The sequence below is a fragment of the Biomphalaria glabrata genome, chromosome 1, assembly GCF_947242115.1.
Source record: "Biomphalaria glabrata chromosome 1, xgBioGlab47.1, whole genome shotgun sequence".
NCBI classification, from domain to species: domain Eukaryota; kingdom Metazoa; phylum Mollusca; class Gastropoda; family Planorbidae; genus Biomphalaria; species Biomphalaria glabrata.
In genome coordinates this window covers 49,146,027-49,168,870 of record NC_074711.1, presented here as the reverse complement: position 1 = coordinate 49,168,870, position 22,844 = coordinate 49,146,027, and the positions used below count along the sequence as shown (strand labels likewise).

Here is a 22,844-nt window from a genome sequence, read left to right as displayed (position 1 = left end):
AGACTCCAACACGACTGACTGACTTCACTCCATAGCACTGTACATCTCAGCCTCCAACACGACTGACTGACTTCACTCCACAGCACTGTACATCTCAGCCTCCAACACGACTGACTGACTTCACTCCACAGCACTGTACATCTCAGCCTCCAACACGATTGACTGTCTTCACTCCACAGCACTGTACATCTCAGCCTCCAACACGACTGACAGACTTCACTCCACAGCACTGTACATCTCAGCCTCCAACACGACTGACTGACTTCACTCCACAGCACTGTACATCTCAGCCTCCAACACGACTGACTGACTTCACTCCACAGCACTGTACATCTCAGCCTCCAACACGATTGACTGTCTTCACTCCACAGCACTGTACATCTCAGCCTCCAACACGATTGACTGTCTTCACTCCACAGCACTGTACATCTCAGCCTCCAACACGATTGACTGTCTTCACTCCACAGCACTGTACATCTCAGCCTCCAACACGATTAACTGTCTTCACTCCACAGCACTGTACATCTCAGCCTCCAACACGACTGACTGACTTCACTCCACAGCACTGTACATCTCAGCCTCCAACACGACTGACTGACTTCACTCCACAGCACTGTACATCTCAGCCTCCAACACGATTGACTGTCTTCACTCCACAGCACTGTACATCTCAGCCTCCAACACGACTGACTTCACTCCACAGCACTGTACATCTCAGCCTCCAACACGACTGACTTCACTCCACAGCACTGTACATCTCAGCCTCCAACACGACTGACTTACTTCACTCCACAGCTCTGTACATCTCAGCCTCCAACACGACTGTCTTCACTCCACAGCTATGTACATCTCAGCCTCCAACACGACTGACTGACTTCACTCCACAGCTCTGTACTTCTCAGTCTCCAACACGACTGACTGACTTCACTCCACAGCTCTGTACTTCTCAGTCTCCAACACGACTGACTGACTTCACTCCACAACACTGTACATCTCAGCCTCCAACACGACTGACTGACTTCACTCCACAGCTCTGTACTTCTCAGACTCTGACTGTCTTCACTCCACAGCACTGTACATCTCAGACTCTGACTGTCTTCACTCCACAGCACTGTACATCTCAGACTCTGACTGTCTTCACTCCACAGCTCTGTACATCTCAGCCTCTAACACGACTGTCTTCACTCCACAGCTCTGTACATCTCAGCCTCCAACACGACTGACTGACTTCACTCCACATCTCTGTACATCTCAGCCTCCAACACGACTGACTGTCTTCACTCCACAGCTCTGTACATCTCAGCCTCCAACACGACTGACTGACTTCACTCCACAGCTCTGTACATCTCAGCCTCCAACACGACTGACTGACTTCACTCCACAGCTCTGTACATCTTAGCCTCCAACACGACTGACTGACTTCACTCCACAGCTCTGTACATCTCAGCCTCCAACACGACTGACTGACTTCACTCCACATCTCTGTACATCTCAGCCTCCAACACGACTGACTGTCTTCACTCCACAGCTCTGTACTTCTCAGACTCTGACTGTCTTCACTCCACAGCTCTGTACATCTTAGCCTCCAACACGACTGACTGTCTTCACTCCACAGCTCTGTACTTTTCAGACTCTGACTGTCTTCACTCCACAGCACTGTACATCTCAGACTCTGACTGTCTTCACTCCACAGCTCTGTACTTCTCAGACTCTGACTGACTTCACTCCACAGCTCTGTACTTCTCAGACTCTGACTGTCTTCACTCCACAGCACTGTACATCTTAGCCTCGAACACGACTGACTGACTTCACTCCACAGCTCTGTACTTCTCAGACTCTGACTGACTTCACTCCACAGCTCTTTACTTCTCAGACTCTGACTGTCTTCACTCCACAGCACTGTACATCTTAGCCTCCAACACGACTGACTGTCTTCACTCCACAGCTCTGTACTTTTCAGACTCTGACTGTCTTCACTCCACAGCACTGTACATCTCAGACTCTGACTGTCTTCACTCCACAGCTCTGTACTTCTCAGACTCTGACTGTCTTCACTCCACAGCTCTGTACTTCTCAGACTCTGACTGTCTTCACTCCACAGCTCTGTACATCTTAGCCTCCAACACGACTGACTTAACTCCAAAGCACTGTACATCTCAGCCTCCAACACGACTGTCTTCACTCCACAGCACTGTACATCTCAGCCTCCAACACGACTGACTGTCTTCACTCTACAGCACTGTACATCTTAGCCTCCAACACGACTGACTGTCTTTACTCCACAGCACTGTACATCTCAGCCTCCAACACGACTGTCTTCACTCCACAGCACTGTACATCTTAGCCTCCAACACGACTGACTTCACTCCACAGCACTGTACATCTCAGCCTCCAACACGACTGTCTTCACTCCACAGCACTGTACATCTCAGCCTCCAACACGACTGACTGTCTTCACTCTACAGCACTGTACATCTCAGCCTCCAACACGACTGACTGTCTTCACTCTACAGCACTGTACATCTCAGCCTCCAACACGACTGACTTCACTCCACAGCACTGTACATCTCAGCCTCCAACACGACTGTCTTCACTCCACATCTCTGTACATCTCAGCCTCCAACACGACTGACTTCACTCCACAGCACTGTACATCTCAGCCTCCAACACGACTGTCTTCACTCCACAGCACTGTACATCTTAGCCTCCAACACGACTGTCTTCACTCCACAGCACTGTACATCTTAGCCTCCAACACGACTGTCTTCACTCCACAGCACTGTACATCTTAGCCTCCAACACGACTGTCTTCACTCCACAGCACTGTACATCTTAGCCTCCAACACGACTGTCTTCACTCCACAGCACTGTACATCTTAGCCTCCAACACGACTGTCTTCACTCCACAGCACTGTACATCTTAGCCTCCAACACGACTGTCTTCACTCCACAGCACTGTACATCTCAGCCTCCAACACGACTGTCTTCACTCCACAGCTCTGTACATCTTAGCCTCCAACACGACTGACTTCACTCCACAGCTCTGTACATCTCAGCCTCCAACACGACTGACTTCACTCCACAGCTCTGTACATCTTAGCCTCCAACACGACTGTCTTCACTCCACAGCTCTGTACATCTCAGACTCCAACACGACTGACTGACTTCACTCCACAGCACTGTACATCTCAGACTCTGACTGTCTTCACTCCACAGCACTGTACATCTCAGACTCTGACTGTCTTCACTCCACAGCACTGTACATCTCAGCCTCCAACACGACTGACTTACTTCACTCCACAGCTCTGTACTTCTCAGACTCTGACTGTCTTCACTCCACAGCTCTGTATTTCTCAGACTCTGACTGTCTTCACTCCACAGCTCTGTACATCTCAGCCTTAAACACGACTGACTGACTTCACTCCACAGCTCTGTACTTCTCAGACTCTGACTGACTTCACTCCACAGCTCTGTACATCTCAGCCTTAAACACGACTGACTGACTTCACTCCACAGCTCTGTACATCTCAGCCTTAAACACGACTGTCTTCACTCCACAGCTCTGTACTTCTCAGACTCTGACTGTCTTCACTCCACAGCTCTGTACATCTTAGCCTCCAACACGACTGTCTTCACTCCACAGCACTGTACATCTTAGCCTCCAACACGACTGTCTTCACTCCACAGCTCTGTACTTCTCAGACTCTGACTGTCTTCACTCCACAGCTCTGTACTTCTCAGACTCTGACTGTCTTCACTCCACAGCTCTGTACTTCTCAGACTCTGACTGTCTTCACTCCACAACTCTGTACATCTCAGACTCTGACTGTCTTCACTCCACAGCTCTGTACTTCTCAGACTCTGACTGTCTTCACTCCACAACTCTGTACATCTCAGACTCCAACACGACTGTCTTCACTCCACAGCTCTCCAACACAATACATGTGAACGTAGTAGTTCTGTGCAGCCCCCACCACTTCATTTTTTAAGTTGGCAAAGTTTTCATTAAAAAAATAAATTGTATAATGCGCCCCAATAGTTTATAGCTTCTTAGTTTCATTATCAGACGAATGAATTGAACATGGCTCTGGTCACTATTATTTCGTCTCTTATTTTTCGAACCATTACAAACAATGTCAAGGACGCTTCATTGAACCTCACAATTGCCATTCAAACAAAAGTGACAAACAGAAGAGTTTTAAAAAAGACAATTGTTTCTGCAGTGCACAAATCAATACTTCCTTTATTTTGTACACCAAAAAGCTTGCTATTTATATATGAGAATCTTACCTATCGCCTTAGATTAGCTTCTACTTGTTCTCTTCTGAAATTCTATGTTTTTAGAATGTATTTCAAATTAAAATGGAAACAAGTGCAGATAAATGTGGTGTGTTTAAGTCGTCGTGTATCGGTTAATTTTGCCTGTAAGTGACGTAAACACTTGATTTACTTACCCAGAACTTTGAGCTCTACGTGCCACGTGATTTTTTCTGCTGACGTCAGTTGACATTCATACATCCCGGCATCCTCATAGCGAACATGTCTAATGATGAGATCCCATGATGTGACGTCATTGTCCTTCTGGCTGTACTCTACCAAGATGCGATGATCTTTACTCCAGACTAATTTCCCAATGGTTAAAACTTCATCATCCTTGATACGTCTCCAGACAACCTGTGGATGGAAAATACAATGTGTGACTACGAGTGGTCTCAAACAATACAAGAAGTCTCCAGACAACCTGTGGATTGAAAATACAATGTGTGACTACGAGTGATCTCAGACAATACAAGACGTCTCCAGACAACCTGTGGATTGAAAATACAATGTGTGACTACGAGTGGTTTTAAACAATACAAGACGTCTCCAGACAACCTGTGCATTGAAAATACAATGTGTGACTACGAGTGGTTTTAAACAATACAAGACGTCTCCAGACAACCTATGCATTGAAAATACAATGTGTGACTACGAGTGATCTCAAACAATACAAGACGTCTCCAGACAACCTATGCATTGAAAATACAATGTGTGACTACGAGTGATCTCAAACAATACAAGACGTCTCCAGACAACCTATGCATTGAAAATACAATGTGTGACTACGAGTGATCTCAAACAATACAAGTGTACTTCTTCTTGCCCGAGCATTGTCGCATTCTTTATTTAATTCCCATTGTTAGCTTGCACATTTGTCATGGGCAGAACCTGGATATGGACAAAATATGGGCAAACAAAACCTAGAACCTGGATATGGACAAAATATGGGCAAACAAAACCTAGAACCTGGATATGGACAAAATATGGGCAAACAAAACCTAGAACCTGGATATGGACAAAATATGGGCAAACAAAACCTAGAACCTGGATATGGACAAAATATGGGCAAACAAAACCTAGAACCTGGACATGGACAAAATATGGGCAAACAAAACCTAGAACCTGGATATGGACAAAATATGGGCAAACAAAACCTAGAACCTGGATATGGACAAAATATGGGCAAACAAAACCTAGAACCTGGACATGGACAAAATATGGGCAAACAAAACCTAGAACCTGGACATGGACAAAATATGGTCAAACAAAACCTAGAACCTGGACATGGACAAAATATGGGCAAACAAAACCTAGAACCTGGACATGGACAAAATATGGGCAAACAAAACCTAGAACCTGGACATGGACAAAATATGGGCAAACAAAACCTAGAACCTGGACATGGACAAAATATGGGCAAACAAAACCTAGAACTTGTACATGGACAAAATATGGGCAAACAAAACCTAGAACCTGGATATGGACAAAATATGGGCAAACAAAACCTAGAACCTGGATATGGACAAAATATGGGCAAACAAAACCTAGAACCTGGACATGGACAAAATATGGGCAAACAAAACCTAGAACCTGGACATGGACAAAATATGGTCAAACAAAACCTAGAACCTGGACATGGACAAAATATGGGCAAACAAAACCTAGAACCTGGACATGGACAAAATATGGGCAAACAAAACCTAGAACCTGGACATGGACAAAATATGGGCAAACAAAACCTAGAACCTGGACATGGACAAAATATGGGCAAACAAAACCTAGAACTTGTACATGGACATCAAAATCGTGTCTAAATATTTTCCTAGAAATTTGACAGTTTGTGTATATCACTGGGGAAAAATACTAGATAACTGGTCACAAAGGGAAAACTCCTGTTTGACCGTTATAATTTTTCAAAATATAATCATCTGAAAATTAAATTTGCTATGGAGATGTATACAGGGGTGTAGCTAGAAATTAACCATCATATGTGGGCCCGAGTGGCTTGACCTCTTTGGGGGCCCAGGTTTTTTTTTTATTTAATGCCACGAATCCCTAAATAAAAAATGTACATAAATGCATATTATATATGCAAGAAATTGATTAAAAAACATTTTGTAAAAGGAGTGTTTATTGAGATAATAACTTTTTTGTTTAAAATAATATTGAAAAATAATTAATGACTTGGATAAAGATTTCATGCTTAATTTCTAGGCGGTTCCTTTTAATTGTGATGAGTGTCGTGCGCATCTGGAGTTGCTCCTGTGCTTGATGTTTCTCTTTTATGCACCATAATGGTTTGTGCGTTAGTTTCTAAGGACGCGCTACATTGGTGTCATTGCTCTGTTTTGCCTTTAGATGGAGCTCTCTTTTGTGGTTTTCTTCCCCAGTGTTGGTTAAGTTAGTTTATTTTACTGCCTTCTTCATGTTGTAGATATAAAATCGTTATTAATATAGGAATACGTATTTTTCTTGTTTAGGGACGCAGGCTTGGGACTCTGTTGTAGTCAGACCTGATTAACAGTGGTTTGTTTTGGTATGGTCCGTGCATCCATGCATTGGGCCTTGGGCTTCGCGAGCCCTGATTGAATTATGCCACCGAGTTTAAGGTGTGCTATATCTGTTGTAAATACTTTGATTATGTATACTTGCTTTTGTAAATACCATTGAGACTTCATCATTCATATCATAATACTTCATTTGTTCATTAAATTGATAAACTTACGCTCTTATTGTTAACTAATGTTAGTTAACTTATCGTTATTATTCGTGTTGAACAATAGTTGTTATTCACTAACTGTTTAGTTAGTTGAATGACATTTATTCGATTTTTAGCAAGTCAGTTTCATATGCTAGTACTCTTTGTTTTGGCTTACACTGTTTCAGGTGGGGGAACCCGGGAACTCAATGCCAGTATATCTACCCTTAGTTAAGTAAACAACAAACCCACCTGACAATGAGGTTTATTGCGGCAAGTCATCCACGATGTACCGCAAAAGAAAATGGGAAATTCTTTACAACGTCCTTCGCTCTTGTGGAGCATCACCAGAGAATGCCGACCATATCCTTTAAAGCTGCATACTGTATAGAGAAGCCCCAACAAGACAATGACCCCAAACTAACCACTCCCCATAGAACAAAAAACTATATAGAGAACTGTCAGATCTAGAAACTACTGCACAGTTCATCGCAGATATAAGGCTACTTCCAACATATACATGAGAAGGAAGAGGAAGAATCTGTGATTGGGATTTGAGTTTGTCCACTTGCAAAGGGGTTCAATACCCAGTCGGGAGTATCCAAGTGGAGAATGTTTCCAAATCTTTAGTTTATGTTGTCATAGAATAGTACGTAATAGACATATTAAAAAGTCAAACAGAAGTGAGAGTCGATTTAACTATTATTCAAATTATCCGATCGTATAAACTGGCTTTTAGTGAAGAAGTTATTTTAATTGTATACAATTTTCATCTTTCTCCGGATCCCCTTCGGTCGTCTCGCCCAACCAAGTTAACCACAGTATCTCTAACTAGATCTCATTATTTTAGACTAGACTTCGGTCATATTCTGTTCCTAAGTCTAGTCTAGTCTAACTAGAAATTATAAATTATAAAAATTTTATTTATTTGTTGATTTAAATATAGATACAGGACGGTTGATAATAATTCTAATAATAACTCTGCGTCGTTTTCAATCTTTATTAATTTATTTTTGTTTTCTATTTCATTTGGGACCAATCTACTCACTTCGCCCCTATTCATTGCCATGAGTGCAGTCTAGTCATGAAGGTTCAAGCAGCTATTTAGTGCAGTCTAGCAATGAAGGTCCAAGCAGCTATTTAGTGCAGTCTAGTAATTAAGGACAAAGCGCTATTTAGTGCAGTCTAGCAATGAAGGTCCAAGCAGCTATTTAGTGCAGTCTAGCAATGAAGGTCCAAGCAGCTATTTAGTGCAGTCTAGCAATGAAGGTACAAGCAGCTATTTAGTGCAGTCTAGCAATGAAGGTCCAAGCAGCTATTTAGTGCAGTCTAGCAATGAAGGTCCAAGCAGCTATTTAGTGCAGTCTAGTAATTAAGGACAAAGCGCTATTTAGTGCAGTCTAGTAATGAAGGTCCAAGCAGCTATTTAGTGCAGTCTAGCAATGAAGGTCCAAGCAGCTATTTAGTGCAGTCTAGTAATTAAGGACAAAGCGCTATTTAGTGCAGTCTAGTAATGAAGGTCCAAGCAGCTATTTAGTGCAGTCTAGTAATGAAGGTCCAAGCAGCTATTTAGTGCAGTCGAGTAATTAAGGACAAAGCGCTATTTAGTGCAGTCTAGTAATTAAGGACAAAGCGCTATTTAGTGCAGTCTAGTAATGAAGGTCCAAGCAGCTATTTAGTGCAGTCTAGTAATGAAGGTCCAAGCAGCTATTTAGTGCAGTCTAGTAATGAAGGTACAAGCAGCTATTTAGTGCAGTCTAGTAATGAAGGACAAAGCGCTATTTAGTGCAGTCTAGTAATGAAGGTCCAAGCAGCTATTTAGTGCAGTCTAGCAATGAAGGTCCAAGCAGCTATTTAGTGCAGTCTAGTAATTAAGGACAAAGCGCTATTTAGTGCAGTCTAGTAATGAAGGTCCAAGCAGCTATTTAGTGCAGTCTAGTAATGAAGGTCCAAGCAGCTATTTAGTGCAGTCTAGTAATTAAGGACAAAGCGCTATTTAGTGCAGTCTAGTAATGAAGGTCCAAGCAGCTATTTAGTGCAGTCTAGTAATGAAGGTCCAAGCAGCTATTTAGTGCAGTCTAGTAATGAAGGTCCAAGCAGCTATTTAGTGCAGTCTAGTAATTAAGGACAAAGCGCTATTTAGTGCAGTCTAGTAATGAAGGTCCAAGCAGCTATTTAGTGCAGTCTAGTAATTAAGAACAAAGCGCTATTTAGTGCAGTCTAGCAATGAAGGTCCAAGCAGCTATTTAGTGCAGTCTAGTAATGAAGGTCCAAGCAGCTATTTAGTGCAGTCTAGTAATGAAGGTCCAAGCAGCTATTTAGTGCAGTCTAGTAATGAAGGTCCAAGCAGCTATTTAGTGCAGTCTAGTAATGAAGGTCCAAGCAGCTTTTTAGTGCAGTCTAGTAATTAAGGACAAAGCGCTATTTAGTGCAGTCTAGTAATGAAGGTCCAAGCAGCTATTTAGTGCAGTCTAGTAATGAAGGTCCAAGCAGCTATTTAGTGCAGTCTAGTAATTAAGGACAAAGCGCTATTTAGTGCAGTCTAGTAATGAAGGTCCAAGCAGCTATTTAGTGCAGTCTAGTAATGAAGGTCCAAGCAGCTATTTAGTGCAGTCTAGTAATGAAGGTCCAAGCAGCTATTTAGTGCAGTCTAGTAATTAAGGACAAAGCGCTATTTAGTGCAGTCTAGTAATGAAGGTCCAAGCAGCTATTTAGTGCAGTCTAGTAATTAAGAACAAAGCGCTATTTAGTGCAGTCTAGCAATGAAGGTCCAAGCAGCTATTAAGTGCAGTCTAGTAATGAAGGTCCAAGCAGCTATTTAGTGCAGTCTAGTAATGAAGGTCCAAGCAGCTATTTAGTGCAGTCTAGTAATGAAGGTCCAAGCAGCTATTTAGTGCAGTCTAGTAATGAAGGTCCAAGCAGCTTTTTAGTGCAGTCTAGTAATTAAGGACAAAGCGCTATTTAGTGCAGTCTAGTAATGAAGGTCCAAGCAGCTATTTAGTGCAGTCTAGTAATGAAGGTCCAAGCAGCTATTTAGTGCAGTCGAGTAATTAAGGACAAAGCGCTATTTAGTGCAGTCTAGTAATTAAGGACAAAGCGCTATTTAGTGCAGTCTAGTAATGAAGGTCCAAGCAGCTATTTAGTGCAGTCTAGTAATGAAGGTCCAAGCAGCTATTTAGTGCAGTCTAGTAATGAAGGTACAAGCAGCTATTTAGTGCAGTCTAGTAATGAAGGACAAAGCGCTATTTAGTGCAGTCTAGTAATGAAGGTCCAAGCAGCTATTTAGTGCAGTCTAGCAATGAAGGTCCAAGCAGCTATTTAGTGCAGTCTAGTAATTAAGGACAAAGCGCTATTTAGTGCAGTCTAGTAATGAAGGTCCAAGCAGCTATTTAGTGCAGTCTAGTAATGAAGGTCCAAGCAGCTATTTAGTGCAGTCTAGTAATTAAGGACAAAGCGCTATTTAGTGCAGTCTAGTAATGAAGGTCCAAGCAGCTATTTAGTGCAGTCTGGTAATGAAGGTCCAAGCAGCTATTTAGTGCAGTCTAGTAATGAAGGTCCAAGCAGCTATTTAGTGCAGTCTAGTAATTAAGGACAAAGCGCTATTTAGTGCAGTCTAGTAATGAAGGTCCAAGTAGCTATTTAGTGCAGTCTAGTAATTAAGAACAAAGCGCTATTTAGTGCAGTCTAGCAATGAAGGTCCAAGCAGCTATTTAGTGCAGTCTAGTAATGAAGGTCCAAGCAGCTATTTAGTGCAGTCTAGTAATGAAGGTCCAAGCAGCTATTTAGTGCAGTCTAGTAATGAAGGTCCAAGCAGCTATTTAGTGCAGTCTAGTAATGAAGGACAAAGCGCTATTTAGTGCAGTCTAGTAATGAAGGTCCAAGCAGCTATTTAGTGCAGTCTAGTAATGAAGGTACAAGCAGCTATTTAGTGCAGTCTAGTAATGAAGGACAAAGCGCTATTTAGCGCAGTCTAGTAATTAAGGACAAAGCGCTATTTAGTGCAGTCTAATAATGAAGGTCCAAGCAGCTATTTAGTGCAGTCTAGTAATGAAGGAATTACTAACCCATTGGCCACACGGGGAAAACTTAGTTTGGATGTTATAATTTTTCAAGTAAAAAAAAATAAATTTAAATTTGGCTACAGAACTAGATCTAGCATTGAACTATCGCGTTCGGGAATTTTCCATTGTTTAGTATTTTTATGGGAGAAAAAAAATCTCTCTATAAGTTGTATAAAGGAAGAATATTTAATGTTTTTCTTCTTTGAGGTCTACTAGGGACAGATGGACAGAGAATACAATATTAGCTCAGCGTAAAAACACTCAAACGTATTTTGCTACTTTTGCACAATGATGGAACCAAATGTTTGCTCTCAATCTTTTGTACATAATGAGATACAAGATACACTGGCCAATGAAGTGATCAGTTACAGCGCAATCCGATCACGTGAATGCACTAGAAACACTTGATGAACTATTGAATGAGTCGAGTCAATGTGTAGAGATCAATAATGCAACAAAAGGTAATAGTTCAGTGCTGGTGTATGAGCCAATTCATTGGTTTTGCCTTTAAATTGAAATCTATTAGGCTTGTATGAAGTGCCAGGAGATACCAATACGTGCAGTTTGACAGGTTGATAGAGAGATAGAATTTGTTTCCAAACAGAATCCAATCAGTGTTATAGAGAAGAAACAAGAAAGTTAAAACTCATTTTGTATAAACGTTTAGCAAGCTGCTATTGCTTTATCGAAAAGACATGTACTGTAGATGTTCATGATAAAACAATGTCAATGATGTACTGGAGATGTTCATGATAAAACAATGTCAATGATGTACTGGAGATGCTCATGATAAAACAATGTCAATGATGTACTGGAGATGTTCATGATAAAACAAAGTCAAGGATGTAGTGGAGATGTTCATGATAAAACAATGTCAATGATGTACTGAAGATTTTCATGATAAAACAATGTCAATGATAAAACAATGTCAATGATATGATGTACTGGAGATGTTCATGATAAAACAAAGTCAAGGATGTACTGGAGATGTTCATGATAAAACAAAGTCAAGGATGTACTGGAGATGTTCATGATAAAACAAAGTCAAGAATGTATTAAAGATGTTCATGATAAAACAATGTCAATGATGTAGAGGAGATGTTCATGATAAAACAATTTCAATGATGTACTGGAGATGTTCATGATAAAACAATGTCAATGATGTAGTGGAGATGTTCATGACAAAACAAAGTCAAGGATGTAGTGGAGATGTTCATGATAAAACAAAGTCAAGGATGTAGTGGAGATGTTCATGATAAAACAATGTCAAGGACGTACTGGAGATGTTCCTGATAAAACAATGTCAAGGACGTTAGGTGGAAATTCTAAGTTGCTAACAAAAAAAAAGTAATATAGGCTACAAACGGAAGAGCTTAGAAAGTTTTGATCCTGTTAATGGTGTGATTTGTTAGTGTGTTGATGGCGTGATTTGTTAGTGTGTTGATGGCGTGATTTGTTAGTGTGTTGATGGCGTGATTTGTTAGTGTGTTGTTGGCGTGATTTGTTAGTGTGTTGTTGGCGTGATTTGTTAGTGTGTTGATGGTGTGATTTGTTAGTGTGTTGGTGACGTGATTTGTTAGTGTGTTGATGGTGTGATTTGTTAGTGTGTTGGTGACGTGATTTGTTAGTGTGTTGGTGACGTGATTTGTTAGTGTGTTGGTGACGTGATTTGTTAGTGTGTTGGTGACGTGATTTGTTAGTGTGTTGATGGTGTGATTTGTTAGTGTGTTGGTGACGTGATTTCTTAGTTTGTTGATGACTTTTTTTTCTAAATTAAGTTTATGTTTTTTTAATGTCAAAAATATTTAACGTTTGCACATAATTTCCACATGTGTTATTCAAACGTTTTAATATGAACTAGTCAACCCACGGCGTAGCATACGCCGTTATTTTGCAGGGCCAGCCTTAGGCCAATGCAACCTAAAGGACCCGCGCTAATTCTAGGTGTAAATTATTAAATTAAACCATTTTATAACTTATAACAGAAATCCAGCATCCTCATGGTTTACCAGGAGCTCCTTGAAATTTCCTGAAAGTGCAAAATATAAAAAAAATTCCTGGAAATCTCCGGAAATTATTAAAATCTTTTGAAAACTCAAAAAAAAAAGTTCCTGAAAAATATAGACAAAGAAAATGTCATTTTGGGGTGTCATTCAAAATGGAAAACGCCAATCCTACGCGCGATGAAAAAAAACGGCATTATGCAATACCTGTAATTGTGGAATCTGGTGAAAGAAGCTTCTTGCGCCTCAAACTAATGAAGAATTACTCGTGGTCAACAATTCTCCAAGATAGATTGAAACATTTGGTGATTCTTGCTATTGAGCTTCATCTAAGTAGGATACGAAATTTTTATGATATACTATGTGACTTCGCTATACTCAAGGCTTGTGTAGTAATTCTGTAGGTAGTAAAAAATGAATAAAATGCAAAGACGAATTTATTTTCTACTACAAATTCCTAATTTTCACTTATTATTTATATCCCTACTCAAACTTGGCCCCTCCAAATCCGTTTCACAAAGAGCCCCACAACGGTTGAGTCCGGCCCTGCTATTTAGTGACAGGTGAATACAAAGTAGATTACTTGTTCTCCCCTCCCCTCTTTTTTTTTCGCCGCAAAAGTTACGCGGGGTAACTCTAGTCAGACTTGTAGAAATAAAGAATGATATTTCCATGACTTCTAGGTTCGCTTCTGCTATTTAGTGACGTGTGAATAGTATTCCCCCCCCCCCCTCTTTTTTTTCGACGACTTGCAGAAATAAAAGAGTGATCTTTCCTTTACGTGGTGTCCAAACTCTTGAGCCATGAAGAGAATTATATATATATAGATAGATACATATAGTCATTCCACGGCGTAAGATACGCCGCTATTTTGCAGGGTCGGCATCAGGCCACTGCAACCTATGCAACCGCAGTGGGTCCCGCATTTTCATAGGACCCGGGCTAGTCCTAGGTGTAAATTATTAAATTAAACCATTTTATAACTAATAACAGAATTTCCGCAGCCTCCTGATTTACCAGGAGCTCCTTGAAATCTAATGAAATTGCAAAATATATGAAAAAGTCCCGGAAATCTCCAGAAATTATTAAAAATCTTTTGAAAACTCATACAAATCTCCTGAAATATATAGACAAAAATTGTCATTTTGGCGTGTCATTCAATATGGAAAACGCAAATCCTACGCGAGATAAGTAAAAAAAAGCATTATAAATTCGAGACTAAAACTACGTGGGGCAGAAATAAAAAAGAGTGATCTTTCCATGACTTCTTGGTCACAACGGTTAAGTCCGGCACTGCTATTTTTTGACGGGTGAATACTACGTATTCTCCCTACCTTCTTTTTTTCGTAGGGTAACTCTAGTCCGTCCGACTTGCAGAAATAAAAGAGTGATCTTTCCTTTACGTGGTGTCCAAACTCTTGAGCCATGAAGAGAATTATATATATTGATTATTATTTATTCTTGGACCCCTCCCCTCTTTTTAATTTTTACTTTAATGTCTAGCCTTCTTGTTATCTCCCTTGGCAGACTTATTTCCTTTTTCCCCAAATATTTGTTCATTTCAAAAGACTTTTCCAAACCAGACCGAAATCACCATTTTGCTGCATCTTAGCGAAACCATGAAAGATATACAATTGGACATTATTCGAACTAGAAAGATATAATTGGACACTATTCGAACTAGAAAGATATTATTGGACACTATCCATACTAGAAAGATATAACTGGACACTATCCAAACTATAAAGATATTATTGGACACTATCCCAACTAGAAAGCTCTAAACTCGTTTAATTCAGCTGGCATTACATTTGACAAGCCTGAACTATGACATCTCAAGTCGATGCACTTCTGATATGGACTAAAACATTTGAGTAAACAAAAGACGTTGTTTCAAGTATTTGGTAAATATTACATGTTTCTGATTTCAAACAAGGTTACAAAGACAGTTTGTGTGGAAACATAAACTCAAAATCGGCCCCCGAAGAGGTCCAACCAGGCAGGTAAAAAGGCAGGTTTCAATATTTTCAGAAAGAATATAAAAATGAAATTCTTTCAAACTGAAATGACAGAAAAATGGAGAAAGAACGTTGACAGATCTTGTGTGGTGCCCCAACGGTCCAGCAGACCAAGGGATATGTGAAGGTGGAGTTAGATGTGAACCTGGCCTGATTGATATCATATAATGATTATCTGATTGATCTAATTGTTTTGTAAAGGATGAATCTCTTATTCAAAGCCTGAAGTATCACGAAATTCAGTAAAAAAAAATAATAAATAGTCCAGTGTGCCATGTTGGTATTGTGGTACTGCAATTCAAGCGATATGAAAAACTACTTATCAATTGTTGTTTTAAATAATGTTCCACTTATATGCATATTAAATAGATTTTTTTTCTCTTTAAGGTAAACATTTTTTGTAAATGTAGTAGTTAGTATTATAAAACTTATCTAACTTTGAAATACATTTGTACAAAAACATTTTTTTTGACGTAAAATCTATAACCGTTTGCATAAATATGTTAAAATATGGTAAAAAGTCTCCTCCTTTACTAAATAGCCTCCAGTGTTTGTTACTATTAATATGTGAATAGTTGTAAAAATTGTGTATTTTAATGAAAAAACTGCTTGCATAGTTGATTTCAAAAATTACATTTTTCGCTTTCAGAAAAGAAAAAAGTAGCCGTCGCATCAGAAAGGTCTAAAATATCACGATGTCTGATTTTCATTATCTTTTCTAGTTTATGAGATCCAAAAGGGACGGACGGACAGACAGACCAAACAAAACTAATAGCATCTATTCCCCTTTCGATGGCCGCTAAAAATGACTATGATCTATTTCTACTTACTTCTCTTTGACCTACGGACTGTATGGTACATGGTAAAATTGCCATGTCAGCTGGAAAAACCTTCACAATGTTGCCGTTGTTTAGAAATAGTGACTGACGTCTGGACACGTGACCAAATCTACGGAAAGTAGTGATGATGCCATCGTTCTTCATGATGACGTAGCCTAAAAAGTTAAATACATATAGAGAGTGACAAGAAATGTTTACATATATTTCATAGACAAGACACACAGACTTATATTTGGTGTTACTTGTTTAAAAAACTGCTTGCATATTTCATTTAAAAAAAACACAATAGGTTCGTTTTCAGAAGATATAAAGTTGCCATTACACTAAAACTTTGCAAGCTGCAATATATAAAATCTGATTTTCAATCTTTTCTAGTTTTTGAACTCTAAGACAGACAGACATACCACAAAAAACTAATAAGACCTTTTCCTCTTTCTGCATCTTCTAAAATGCAAGAAACAATATTGACATGTTTACAATGTGAAATATCATGTGAATTAGAGAAATATGAATCCAATCGGAGCATGTCTTACCAGCCAGAAATATGCAATTATGAGAGCTACAAAAATATTTTTGTAAAAAAAAAAATAACAACTACTTATTTTATTCAAGGTAAACCAGTTACACTGACTATGTATTTAAAATATCTAGGTCCTACTATTAGGCCTACTGCCGCCTGGTCAGATTATTACAGTCTCTAGTACAAAAGGGGCGCGCCACTCATTGGTGCCGCCTCTGCCAGTTGTTGGTCTTAGTGAGTTGAAATGCGACGGCGAACTTCTAGAAGTTACTGCCAAGGCATCTTCCAGAATGTTCTGTGGCAGCAGATTTTGCGATTATTAGATGCCCCTAAATCAGGGATGGGCAAATTACGACCCGCGGCCACATGCGGCCCGTTGAGGTGTATTATGCGGCCCACACATTGCACATATAAAAATGCAAATATATTAAAAATAAATAATTGTAAATATCTATAGAAATTGTTGAAACTTTTGATTCTTATCACTTATAATGAAGAGGCTAAAGAAAAATTGTCTCTAAACGTCCTTCTAAAAAGTTTAAAGTAAACGAAGATTATATTTAATAGCAATATTTCGATAAATTCAGTAAAAGACATAAGCCCGGCCAATATTATTCAGTGCTTTGAAGAACTGTGTTGAAAGAGTTAGATTGGCTTGTACAATATGGAAAGGGTAACAAATGATGGAGCTTTGACTGAGAAAAACAGCCTATTTAATAAAGTAAAGAAAATATCCCAACCATAAAATAGTAACTGGAAAGTTTACAAAAAGCTACATTGAATTCGAACGAATTAAAAAACAAAAGATAACGCAGTCTTATGTTGGGCATAGGGCCGTGCCTGGGCATAGACCAAGTATGCAGCCTCCTAGGTCCATGTTTGATGGGGGGCTTGCACAGGATATATAACAGGCAGTGATCTAAAAATTGCAGATGTGAGCGTGATAAAACATAGCCAAGGCCTTTTCGCTAACATCAAATGAGGACAGTTTTCTCAGTAATCGTAATCTTTCTGCCCTTTTTAGCTGATATAATCAGTATTTGCTGTAAAATGTAGTTTATTGTCTAGGATAGTACCAAGGTATTTAAAAGTTTGTACTATTTCAATAGTCTCTCCAGCTACAGAAACAACATCATATTCCTTCTTTTCCCTAGGAAGATGTAACGATTATAAAATTTAGCTCTCAGTTTTACTCTCCGAGTAGGTTTCAACTAGTGACATTTTGTGTTTGAGCCTAATCCAAAAAGTCATCTTTTATCAAAGTCCTAACATTGAAAGCACATCATTTCTTGAAGAAAACAATAGCTTGTGACTATACACGAGGAATGAGTAGATAGATAGATAGATAGATAGATAGATAGATAGATAGATAGATAGATAGATAGATAGATAAATAGATAGATAAAATGGTGTATAGATAGATTAAATGGCTGAAAGATGGATAAAAACTAAATAATAGATATGTATGTGTGTATACGTGTTCTTGTATGTGTAATTATAAATCTTTGCAAGAGCTCTATTTATTCTGCTTTTTTTGTGGCCCATCAACTTGTAGCCTATCAATGTTTTGTTTTTTTGCTTTCAAGATTGTTTCAGTGTGAAGATAAAAAAAGAAAACTAGCCCGAGACAAAAAGGACATCAACTGGAAATGGAGTTCCTGGCACATTCACTGTGCTGTCTTTCTTTCGGATCGATTAAATTGTTTGGGAAGACCAGAGTAAATTTGACAAGAGTCAGCTAGCAATATGTTAAATAGAGAGCTCAGGGGAGTGTAGTAAGTACTTAGTCTGATGGAGGACAAGATGAGTAGCCTCGCCTGGTATTAGAACTTTGTCACTGAAAGCAAAATGTATATAGTAGTAAGTCACTAAGTAAAAGAAAGATCTTGGTATTGATTTTAGAATATGTAGACGTGCATGGTAAACCTACAGAATATCTAGGCTAAGTAGGTAGGAAAGTCTAGGCTAAGTAGGTAGGAAAGCCTAGGTTAAGTAGGTATGAAAGTCTAGGCTAAGTAGGTAGGAAAGTCTAGGCTAAGTGGATAGGAAAGTCTAGGCTAAGTAAGTAGGAAATTCTAGGCTAAGTAGGTAGGAAAGTCTAGGCTAAGTAGGTAGGAAAGTCTAGGCTAAGTGGATAGGAAAGTCTAGGCTAAGTAGGTAGGAAAGTCTAGGCTAAGTAGGTAGGAAAGTCTAGGTTAAGTAGAAAAGTCTAGGCTAGGTAGGTAGGAAAGTCTAGGCTAAGTAGGTAGAAAAGTCTAGGCTAAGGCTAAGTAGGTAGGAAAGTCTAGGTTAAATAGAAAAGTCTAGGCTAGGTAGGTAGGAAAGTCTAGGCTAAGTAGGTAGAAAAGTCTAGGCTAAGTAGGTAGGAAAGTCTAGGTTAAGTAGGTGGGAAAGTCTAGGCTAAGTAGGTAGGAAAGTCTAGGCTAAGTAGGTAGGAAAGTCTAGGCTAAGTAGGTAGGAAAGCCTAGGTTAAGTAGGTAGGAAAGTCTAGGCTAAGTAGGTAGGAAAGTAGGTAGGAAAGTCTAGGCTAAGTAGGTAGGAAAGTCTAGGCTAAGTAAGTAGGAAAGTTTAGGCTAAGTAGGTAGGAAAGTCTAGGCTAAGTAGGTAGGAAAGTCTAGGCTAAGTAGGTAGGAAAGTCTAGGCTAAGTGGATAGGAAAGTCTAGGCTAAGTAGGTAGGAAAGTCTAGGCTAAGTGGATAGGAAAGTCTAGGCTAAGTAGGTAGGAAAGTCTAGGTTAAGTAGGTAGGAAAGTCTAGGCTAAGTAGGTAGGAAAGTCTAGGTTAAATAGAAAAGTCTAGGCTAGGAAGTAGGAAAGTCTAAGCTAAGTAGGTAGAAAAGTCTAGGCTAAGTAGGTAGGAAAGTCTAGGTTAAGTAGGTGGGAAAGTCTAGGCTAAGTAGGTAGGAAAGTCTAGGCTAAGTAGGTAGGAAAGTCTAGGCTAAGTAGGTAGGAAAGTCTAGGCTAAGTAGGTAGGAAAGCCTAGGTTAAGTAGGTAGGAAAGTCTAGGCTAAGTAGGTAGGAAAGTCTAGGCTAAGTAGGTAGGAAAGTCTAGGCTAAGTAAGTAGGAAAGTTGAGGGTAAGTAGGTAGGAAAGTCTAGGCTAAGTAGGTAGGAAAGTCTAGGCTAAGTGGATAGGAAAGTCTAGGCTAAGTAGGTAGGAAAGTCTAGGCTAAGTGGATAGGAAAGTCTAGGCTAAGTAGGTAGGAAAGTCTAGGTTAAGTAGGTAGGAAAGTCTAGGCTAAGTAAGTAGGAAAGTCTAGGCTAAGTAGGTAGGAAAGTCTAGGCTAAGTAGGTAGGAAAGTCTAGGCTAAGTAGGTAGGAAAGTCTAGGCTAAGTGGATAGGAAAGTCTAGGCTAAGTAGGTAGGAAAGTCTAGGCTAAGTAGGTAGGAAAGTCTAGGTTAAGTAGAAAAGTCTAGGCTAGGTAGGTAGGAAAGTCTAGGCTAAGTAGGTAGGAAAGTCTAGGCTAAGGCTAAGTAGGTAGGAAAGTCTAGGCTAAGTAGGTAGGAAAGTCTAGGTTAAATAGAAAAGTCTAGGCTAGGTAGGTAGAAAAGTCTAGGCTAAGTAGGTAGAGAAGTCTAGGCTAAGTAGGTAGGAAAGTCTAGGTTAAATAGGTAGGAAAGTCTAGGCTAAGTAGGTAGGAAAGTCTAGGCTAAGTAGGTAAGAAAGTCTAGGCTAAGTAGGTAGGAAAGTCTAGGCTAAGTAGGTAGGAAAGTCTAGGCTAGATAGGTAGGAAAGTCTAGGCTAAGTAGGTAGGAAAGTCTAGGCTAAATAGGTAGAAAAGTCTAGGCTAAGTAGGTAGGAAAGTCTAGGCTAAGTAGGTAGGAAAGTCTAGGCTAAGTAGGTAGGAAAGCCTATGTTATGTAGGTAGGAAAGTCTAGGCTAAGTAGGTAGGAAAGTAGGTAGGAAAGTCTAGGCTAAGTAGGTAGGAAAGTCTAGGCTAAGTAAGTAGGAAAGTCTAGGCTAAGTAGGTAGGAAAGTCTAGGCTAAGTAGGTAGGAAAGTCTAGGCTAAGTAGGTAGGAAAGTCTAGGCTAAGTAGGTAGGAAAGCCTAGGTTAAGTAGGTAGGAAAGTCTAGGCTAAGTAGGTAGGAAAGTAGGTAGGAAAGTCTAGGCTAAGTAGGTAGGAAAGTCTAGGCTAAGTAGGTAGGAAAGTCTAGGCTAAATAGGTAGAAAAGTCTAGGCTAAGTAGGTAGGAAAGTCTAGGCTAAGTAGGTAGGAAAGTCTAGGCTAAGTAGGTAGGAAAGCCTATGTTAAGTAGGTAGGAAAGTCTAGGCTAAGTAGGTAGGAAAGTAGGTAGGAAAGTCTAGGCTAAGTAAGTAGGAAAGTCTAGGCTAAGTAGGTAGGAAAGTCTAGGCTAAGTAGGTAGGAAAGTCTAGGCTAAGTGGATAGGAAAGTCTAGGCTAAAAAGGTAGGAAAGTCTAGGTTAAGTAGAAAAGTCTAGGCTAGGTAGGTAGGAAAGTCTAGGCAAAGTAGGTAGGAAAGTCTAGGTTAAGTAGGTAGGAAAGTCTACGCTAAGTAGGTAGGAAAGTCTAGGCTAAGTAGGTAGGAAAGTCTAGGCTAAGTAGGTAAGAAAGTCTAGGCTAAGTAGGTAGGAAAGTCTAGGCTAAGTGGATAGGAAAGTCTAGGCTAAATAGGTAGGAAAGTCTAGGCTAAGTAGGTAGGAAAGTCTAGGCTAAGTAGGTAGGAAAGCCTATGTTATGTAGGTAGGAAAGTCTAGGCTAAGTAGGTAGGAAAGTAGGTAGGAAAGTCTAGGCTAAGTAGGTAGGAAAGTCTAGGCTAAGTAAGTAGAAAAGTCTAGGCTAGGTAGGTAGGAAAGTCTAGGCTAAGTAGGTAGGAAAGTCTAGGCTAAGGCTAAGTAGGTAGGAAAGTCTAGGCTAAGTAGGTAGGAAAGTCTAGGTTAAATAGAAAAGTCTAGGCTAGGTAGGTAGAAAAGTCTAGGCTAAGTAGGTAGAGAAGTCTAGGCTAAGTAGGTAGGAAAGTCTAGGCTAAGTAGGTAGGAAAGTCTAGGCTAAATAGGTAGAAAAGTCTAGGCTAAGTAGGTAGGAAAGTCTAGGCTAAGTAGGTAGGAAAGTCTAGGCTAAGTAGGTAGGAAAGCCTATGTTAAGTAGGTAGGAAAGTCTAGGCTAAGTAGGTAGGAAAGTAGGTAGGAAAGTCTAGGCTAAGTAAGTAGGAAAGTCTAGGCTAAGTAGGTAGGAAAGTCTAGGCTAAGTAGGTAGGAAAGTCTAGGCTAAGTGGATAGGAAAGTCTAGGCTAAAAAGGTAGGAAAGTCTAGGTTAAGTAGAAAAGTCTAGGCTAGGTAGGTAGGAAAGTCTAGGCAAAGTAGGTAGGAAAGTCTAGGTTAAGTAGGTAGGAAAGTCTACGCTAAGTAGGTAGGAAAGTCTAGGCTAAGTAGGTAGGAAAGTCTAGGCTAAGTAGGTAAGAAAGTCTAGGCTAAGTAGGTAGGAAAGTCTAGGCTAAGTGGATAGGAAAGTCTAGGCTAAATAGGTAGGAAAGTCTAGGTTAAGTAGGAAAGTCTAGACTAGGAAGTTAGGAAAGTCTAGGCTAAGTAGGTAGGAAAGTCTAGGCTAAGTAGGTAGGAAAGTCTAGGCTAAGTGGGTAGGAAAGTCTAGGCTAAGTGGGTAGGAAAGTCTAGGCTAAGTAGGTAGGAAAGTCTAGGCTAAGTAGGTAGGAAAGTCTAGGCTAAGTAAGTAGGAAAGTCTAGGCTAAGAAGTTAGGAAAGTCTAGGCTAAGTAGGTAGGAAAGTCTAGGCTAAGTTAGTAGGAAAGTCTAGGCTAAATAGGTAGGAAAGTCTAGGCTAAGTGGGTAGTAAAGTCTAGGCTAAGTAGGTAGGAAAGTCTAGGCTAAATAGGTAGAAAAGTCTAGGCTAAGTAGGTAGGAAAGTCTAGGCTAACTAGGTAGGAAAGTCTAGGCTAAGTGGGTAGGAAAATCTAGGCTAAGTAGGTAAGAAAGTCTAGGCTAAGTGGATAGGAAAGTCTAGGCTAAGTAGGTAGGAAAGTCTAGGTTAAGTAGAAAAGTCTAGGCTAGGTAGGTAGGAAAGTCTAGGCTAAGTAGGTAGGAAAGTCTAGGTTAAGTAGGTAGGAAAGTCTAGGCTAATTAGGTAGGAAAGTCTAGGCTAAGTAGGTAGGAAAGTCTAGGCTAAGTAGGTAGGAAAGCCTAGGTTAAGTAGGTAGGAAATTCTAGGCTGGTAGGAAAGTCTAGGCTAAGTGGATAGGAAAGTCTAGGCTAAGTGGATAGGAAAGTCTAGGCTAAGTAGGTAGGAAAGCCTAGGTTAAGTAGGTAGGAAAGTCTAGGCTAAGTAAGTAGGAAAGTCTAGGCTAAGTAGGTAGGAAAGTCTAGGCTAAGTAGGTAGGAAAGTCTAGGCTAAGTAGGTAGGAAAGTCTAGGCTAAGT

At 40.0% G+C, this 22,844-nt stretch overlaps 1 protein-coding gene across 1 annotated transcript in view; it reads right to left on the bottom strand.

The window, feature by feature from the left end:
• The window catches only part of LOC106073988 (zwei Ig domain protein zig-8-like), a 121,211-nt gene that overhangs the window by 37,353 nt on the left and 61,014 nt on the right, over nucleotides 1-22,844 (bottom strand). Inside the window, exons 3-4 of the mRNA XM_056040982.1 lie at nucleotides 15,931-16,094; nucleotides 4,455-4,674 (exon numbers count right to left, since the gene is read on the bottom strand). Coding sequence (XP_055896957.1) covers nucleotides 4,455-4,674; nucleotides 15,931-16,094 — 384 coding nt within the window. The remainder of the gene's footprint in view (nucleotides 1-4,454; nucleotides 4,675-15,930; nucleotides 16,095-22,844) is intronic.